At 46.1% G+C, this 7,860-nt stretch overlaps 1 protein-coding gene across 1 annotated transcript in view; it reads right to left on the bottom strand.

Moving 5' to 3' along the window:
• Nucleotides 1-260: 260 nt before the first annotated feature.
• Nucleotides 261-7,860, bottom strand: part of LOC140426043 (di-N-acetylchitobiase-like) — a 62,188-nt gene continuing 54,588 nt past the window's right edge. Inside the window, exon 7 of the mRNA XM_072510345.1 lies at nt 261-594. Coding sequence (XP_072366446.1) covers nt 391-594 — 204 coding nt within the window. The 3' untranslated portion in view covers nt 261-390. The remainder of the gene's footprint in view (nt 595-7,860) is intronic.

The following is a 7,860-nucleotide window of genomic DNA, read 5'->3' as shown; positions in this document are numbered from 1 at the left end:
TTTAGTTTAGGTAGCTACCATGGTCGGCCCAGGCTTGGAGGGCCGAAGGGCCTGTACCTGTGCTGTATTGTTCTTTGTTCTTTGTATTAGTACCTCAGATTTGAAAATTTGTTGAACAGCAAATATTTGCTGACAAGTTCGAGCCTGTCATTAATCAATATGACAGTTGTCACGGATTTGGCAGATTTTATAAACAACTTACAAAAATGTCTGAACTAACCAGATCTTGTCATACAAATCACATTTTCTTTCCATTAAATAGATTTGGTAAAATATTCAATCTGTTGTCAAGATCTACATTAGTTTCAGTTCTAAAGTTGGAAGATAATTCACTTTTTGCTCGGTTTATTTGCAAAGCTGGGTCATCACATTCTGTGGAGGTTAATTGGCTCAAACTCTCCACTTCCTTCTGAGAGAGCACAGCGAGTTCCACATGTCTTCAGTTTGCACTGCTGCCGTTGGATTCACGCTGTAATTGAGGTTATTTCCAAACCAGACACCTATACCACCAAGTTTCAATTTCCTCATGATGGTTGATTTGAGTGACAGGCTCTCTGGGTCTTCATACCAGACCTCGTGGTACGTGGCCTTCTCCTGCCATATAAAAGCAAATGGGAATTAAACAAAGAGGAACTAGGTTTGCAACAATGCCCGTTCCAGACACAATGCTGAATGTCTTCCACAGCACAATTTGAAATTTATTAAATAAGCGTGTGATGTAAAGATATTTGGAGGGATTCTCCGTCGCCTGATGCCGGACTCGGGAAATGCGAATGGGCGGAGAATCGATTTTACAGTCAGAACCATGGTGGGCGCCCGTTCCACGCCAAATCGCAATTCTCCGGTGCCTCGACAGCGGCGTCAGTGCGTTCAACGCCGCAGGTGACGAATGTGATATAAAATAGTTACTTTACCGATATTAGTTAATGTAATGTAGAGGTAGGCCAGTCTAATTCTGGTGAGTTCACAGACAAAGGATTTCAGACCGCATGGCAAAGCAAGGAAGAGGTGTGTCCACCAAAGGAGGAGAAAAGGATGCTGGGTAATAGGGGCCAGAGGAAGGGGTTGGAAGTGAGCCAATCAGAATATATCAACAGGTCAGGAGGGATATAGGATGACCTATGGGAATCGTGTATGTGAAACTTGATGCCATTTGAATGTATCAGTACAGACTCCTTTGTTCTACAGCCTCACTTGATTCCAGAAGTCTACGAAGCAGGATGTGCTTTGTGCTCCTGAGAATTGAGGAAAGCTTGCAAGCTAAATAAAATAACTAATGCTGTACCTGCAAATCCATCTCGACTCGTCTGGCCAATGCGTTTGTAACAACACCACTTGCTTTCCATTGAACGCCGGCCTCCAGCTCCTTTGTGGCTGGGCGAATGTCTCTCATATCACTGTTGGGACTAGGGCTTTCCGCATTGCTAGGCGGCCCGAATGGGCGTTTTGAAGCTGGATAAACTGGGCTACTGGGGGATCCTTACGCAACCGATATACTGATTGTGATGCTAGCCTGCACACGGAACAAGGATACTACTTTTTATTTAATGGCACAGCGACCAATGTTTTGTCACCCCCATTTCCCCGCCAAATTGCTATTGGGACTCTAGTCCCTACCACAGTCCCCTGCCCTTCGGCGTGGAAGCTGCATAATCAGTTAGCACGCCGGGCAGTCTCGGCTAAATTTTGCGAGAACTGGAAAAAACCTCAGGTTCTCGCACCCAACCGGGGCCACTCAGCCGGATGGGGGATTCTGAGCGTCTTGACACTGGGAGGTGTGGGGGGTTCCTTGGCTGTCAGCAATAGGAATTATTTTATTTGTGGCCTTACCATCTTGGGAAATGAAACCTTGGGAGCCCTCGGGGCAATAACCAAGGAATTGTCTCAGCTACGGTTGTTTGCAATGCAGAACCGGTATGCTCTTGACTATCTTCTGGCCCGTGAGGGTGGGGTATGCGCCATAGTGCAGGGCAAGTGTATCATGGGAGTTCAGGACTTGACCGCTAACATCACTAAATTTATGGATCACATACGGGATCACCTGGATGGAATGCAGGATCCTGGCTCTTGGGGTAACTGGGGATTTGGAGGTTGGAAGGACTGGTTGATAAATATGGCCATGTATTTAGTGGTGCCTATCGGCTGCATCTTTGTGGGCCTAGCCATCCTTAAATGTGTGATGGGTAGAATGCGGGGTGCACTGGAACAGATCAACGCCCCTAAAATCTTAACTGTTAAAATCCATGAGGGTGCAGCAGATGAAGGGGGGCTAAGCCAGGAATTGGAAATGCAGCGACGGATCTTTTTAGATGAGGAACCGTAGCTATGGATTGGATAGTTCGGTTATCATGGAATGATAATAGGAGGGAATGACGAATGTGATATGTAGCGCACAAAGACTCCGTGAGACGAATAGAGTGAAGTCAATGAGGCTTTATTAAGCGTGTCTGTTCCCCGCAGCTCGATAGTAAACTGGCCTGCGGGAGAAGACTCCGGCTTCTTATAGTCCGCCTTCAGGGCGGAGCTAGAGGTCAACGGCCAACCAGGACCCGGGATCTGTCAGCCAATGACATTAGGGCGTCCAGTCCCACATGACCCCCAATACATACTACCACATGATATAAAATAGTTACTTTAGAGATATTAGTTAATGTAATGTAGAGGTAGGCCAGTCTAATTCTGGTGAGGTCACAGACAAAGGATTTCAGACCGCATGGCAAAGCAGGAAGAGGTGTGTCCACCAAAGGAGGAGAAAAGGATGCTGGGTAATAGGGGCCAGAGGAGGGGATTGGAAGTGAGCCAATCAGAATATATCAACAGGTCAGGAGGGATATAGGATGACCTATGGGAATCGTGTATGTGAAACTTGATGCCAGTTGAATGTATCAGTACAGACTCCTTTGTTCTACAGCCTCACTTGATTCCAGAAGTCTACGAAGCAGGATGTGCTTTGTGCTCCTGAGAATTGAGGAAAGCTTGCAAGCTAAATAAAATAACTAATGCTGTACCTGCAAATCCATCTCGACTTTTATTGAGGCCAGACTGACAGGTAAAGAAACTTGGGATTTCACAATTGGTGCCGAAAACCCGGGATTTCTCAAGACGGTTCTGACCAACTGCGAAATCAGAATTAGACTGATTATGAACAGGAGGATGGGGAAAAAGGGCCCACAATGAAAAGCTGGAAAATGACCACGCATTGATTTTTCCCCTCTTCTTATCGTCTGATTAGTCTGGTCACTCGCGGTTGGTACGGAAAGATCGTCTCGACGAAATCAAAGGTCAGTCTGGGGATTAGATATTTAATTGATGGGATTTCATATTGTTGATTCGACTTGGGTTAGGTTTTGGGTTGATGGGACATCTAAAATGATGATTCAATTCCAAGTATAAGTGTTTTTATGGCTGATGAGACTTCAGTAGTGAAGGTTCAGTCCAGTATAAGTGTTTTTATGGCTGATGAGACTTCAGTAGTGAAGGTTCAGTCCAGTATAAGTGTTTAAGGGCTGATGGGACTTCAGTAGTGAAGGTTCAGTCCAGTATAAGTGTTTTTAAATCTGAAGATGATTCAATTCCATGTGTGAGTGTTTTAAATCTATAGTTGATTAAGCTAAAATTGTACCCTTGAACTGTAGTGGCGAAAAACGCAGTTCTGAGGACTAGTTGAGATTATGGGGAATTCCTTGGATAGCACAAATGATCCAGGCATGCCACTGCAAATATTATGCGATATGTATCCGGATAAAGCAAAGGATTTTAGGAAAATGTCAGCACTGTTAAGAAGTAAAATGGGGGATGAATGGCCACTAGGGGGCACCAAAGACCTAGAGATTAGTAAGAAAATCCAGGGACACCTCTGGAAAAAGAGTCAAAGTATGAAAGCAAAAGAATTAATTGGATTATGGAGGCAATATTGTCAAGAGGAAAGAGATAAGATCATGTTATCTAGTTGGCAGGACAATGCCCTTTAAATGGGAATTCCAATTAGTGAACAGGGTAACCAAAAAACATTACAGGTCTTGAAAAAGGAATGTGCATTCAAAAAACGCGCAAGTAGAGACAGGACAGGCACAGGTCAAACAAAAGATGAGCTACGTAGTTCAATGGCTGGCCTTGAATTGACAGAAAATGATAAATTCAATAATTTAGAAATGTCACTAAAAGTTCCGACTGCACCTGTAGCATTGTCTGCACTAATTCCAGAACCACCAGAGTATAATAATTTATATCCAGTCACTGCTCCCCAGATTCCAATCATGCCAGTAACTCAAGCCCTTTTGGGTGATAGTGCGGGTCCTGATTTACCATCTTCACGATCAGTAGAGAAAGAGGAGCTCTGTTCCGCAAGCCCAGTTAGCTCTAGGACCAGATCTCGGACAGCGAGAGAAGGGCTTGATCCTAACCAGAAACAATTAAGCATACCACCTAAATCCCTCCAAACCAAGGAGAAACCGCAAGGTTCGAGAACAAAGGGAGCTGAAACAGATGATTTTGAACAGAAAGAACTCTCTCTAGTGACAGGGAGAGACGTCGAAGTCTTGGAAGAACCAGAGGAAATAGCTAGAGTGCCCCCTGGTGAGATTCGGAGACAGTTGCCGATTAGGAAGATACCAAACCCGGATGCAGTGACTGCAGGGGCCCAACCCACGATAGACATTTACTTCCCATGGACACCCAGTGAGATGATGGCTATTATGGCTACAATCCCAGATAGAAAAAAATCTCCTGCTGCTTTCGTGGATTCCTTGAGAACTACCATCTCAATTTATCAAGCTGATTCTAGGGACCTCTGGGCCCTAGTCCAGCAGGTTTTAACCCCAGCAAAGTACCGCAATTATCTTAATCACTTGAATTATGCTAGCAAAATGGTCAGAATTCCCCTCAATATTGTGCTATGTTAATGCATTGCCTACTACCTTCTGTGGCTACTGCTGTGAAATGTAATAACATGAATTGGACAGAGAACGACCCTTCCCAGATGGCAAGGGCAGTCAGATTTTATTGGAAGGAGGGTGTAGGCCAGGAAGGAGGCTCAGTTACAAAGGTTAAGACTGAGTATGTAATGAAAAAGGATGATCTGCGACCCCAACAAGCGGCAGAAATGGTAGTTTACCAGCAGGAGCCCCAATATTGTGACTTTGGGTGGGTGGATCAGCGAGGGGGAGGATACCAAACCCACCCAAAGGGACCCTCAGCTCCTTTTTATGGCCCACCGTATGCATCAACAGCTTTACAACCGCCGCCCCCTCTGAGGGGCCATTGGTCTACTGGGAGAAGAGGACGGGGCAGATATAGAGGGAGCAATGCATGTTTTAATTGCGGCCGTGCAGATCACTGGCAACAGGAATGTCCCTTTAAAAAACAGGCAGTAGAAGGAGATTATCCGACCCAAAGGAGGGGGTACCCACCAAGGGGAGGACAGACGAGATACACTGACTTCTCCCAGGCAAACCCTTTCCCAACACAGGATTGACTAGCTAATTTAGTCATAAGGACTCTCCAATCGGACAGGGAACCTATTATCTCTCTGCAGATAGGAGGTCAACATCACTCATTTGTAATCGACATTGGAGCAGCCATGTCTTCTGTGCAATCAGAACTTCGACTACCACTATTCGACCACACGCAGCAATTGTCGGGGTTCCAAGGACAGGTGTGTGAGTATCCTATTTCTGAACCTGTGACAGTCACTTACGAGAATAAGCCTGCAGATCATCAGTTTGTAGTGACTACTGGATTGGACTGTAACTTGTTGGCTCGAGATTTACTGTGTATCTTCCAGCTACAGCTAGAGTGCGGAGACGAGGGGGTAACGGTTAAATCATGGAGGATGAGACAACAGTGCTATATTTCTATCACACCCCCCCAGTGGTGGACGTTAGACATTGAACATTCACTGCATCACGTTACCCTGGCCTATGACAGAACTGGACAAAACAGGGAGATGGAGGACAAATACCGGCCATTAATTGGGACCGAATGGCCAGTCAAGGTTACAGCCACAGTCACGGGAAAAGAAGGTACAGCCGATTTTGTTACAATACCACCACATTTATGGCCACAGTCAGCTTCGGTAAGCCCTCATATTACACGTCAGGTTCACGACCAGTACCATGCCAGGGATCTGGGGCCTATGGTAAGGAGGGCAGTGGATCATTCAGATCCAACAGAGTACGCACTTCAAGTCACGCCAGACGGCACTGCCATAAAATATTTTGAGGTCCCTGAAACAATTAACACTCGACTGCAGCATCACTGGGGACATGATGTTTTGGAATATGTCAATCCACAGGTCTGGGCGGAATACCCATCACAAGTGGGAAAGATAAATGTTACACCTATTAAGGTAACGATTAAGGATCATGTAAAGCTACCTTCCATTCGGCAATACCCCCTGAAATCCCAAGCTGCTCCGTCTATAGACAAATTAATTCAAGAGCTGTTGCAACAGGGTATTTTGGTCCCTTGTCAATCAGAATGTAACACCCTCATACTTGCTGTGCCTAAACCAGCCAAACCAGACCAGTACCGATTAGTACAGGATTTACGTTCAATCAATGCCATTGTACAGCCGTTACATGCTCTCGTTCCTAACCCTGCCCACATACTGGCTCAAATTCCAGCTCAAGCCCGGGTCTTCGCCATAATTGACCTTCAGCACGCCTTCTTTGCCCTCCCACTTGCAACTGAAAGCCAATATTTGTTTGCCTTCACTTACAAAGGACAGCAGTATACCTGGACCCGACTGCCACAGGGGTTCGTCAACTCACCTACACTCTTCTCCAGATGTCTGCAGACCCAACTCCAGGTCTTGACATTGGAGCATGGTTCCACTCTGGTGCAGTATGTAGATGACATATTGGTGGCAAGTCCTGACGAGCCCAGTAATAGGGATGATGTGATCCAATTATTGAACCACCTATCCTCGTTGGGTTATGTTGTCTCACAAGCAAAGGTCTTGGTGGCTCAGAGAAAGGTTAAGTTCTTAGGAGTTTTACTTACAGCCACAGAAAGAAGTCTCGAACCCAGTAGGATTGAACTAATATGCCAATTCCCCGCCCCTACAATAGCCAAGGAGGTTCGTCATTGGCTGGGTATGGTGAATTATTGTCGGCAGTGGATACCAAACATCGCTGTCTATACAAAGCTGCTGACGCCTTACACTAGTGAAGGGGAGAACTTTACTCTCACCACCGAGGCACTCGAGGCCTTCCGTTGCCTGAAGCAGGCCTTGTTACAAGCACCGGCCCTCGGGAGGCCCTTGTACGACCGACCATTCCAGATATACTGTACTGTTCTGGAAGGATGTTCAACAGCGGTACTCACCCAGCAACATGGGGACAAGCACCGGCCCGTAGCATATTACTCTTCCAAACTCGACCCAGTGGCGTTGGGCCACCCTGTTTGCACCCAGATCTTGGCAGCGATATACAATAGTTTGCAGGCTGCTGCCAATATCACTCTCCAACAGGATATTACGGTGTATAGCTCCCACTCGGTAATCGCACTATTGGGGCAACTGCAGACTCAGCATCTTACCGCAGCTCGTCAGAATAGGTATGAGATATACCTTTTGAACAATCCACGTCTGACATTTAAATATTGTACCACTATCAATCCAGCCTGTTTTCTTAGCGGTCCCCCTGTCCATGAGGACGCACCTGGTCACGACTGTTTAGCCTTGATTCAGGAAACTACCACAATAAGGGACGATCTGAATGATATTCCGTTAGAACAACCTGACATGATTATGTATGTTGATGGCAGTGCATTAGTAAGCCCCACTGGCCGGAGATTGTCCGGTTATGCAATCGTAGAACAGGATGGTCTGATTCTAGAAGCGGCAGCTTTCCAGACCCC

The sequence above is a fragment of the Scyliorhinus torazame genome, chromosome 7, assembly GCF_047496885.1.
Source record: "Scyliorhinus torazame isolate Kashiwa2021f chromosome 7, sScyTor2.1, whole genome shotgun sequence".
Classification (NCBI taxonomy): domain Eukaryota; kingdom Metazoa; phylum Chordata; class Chondrichthyes; order Carcharhiniformes; family Scyliorhinidae; genus Scyliorhinus; species Scyliorhinus torazame.
The sequence above is the reverse complement of the archived record's forward strand: the minus strand, read 5'-3'. Positions and strand labels throughout refer to the sequence as shown.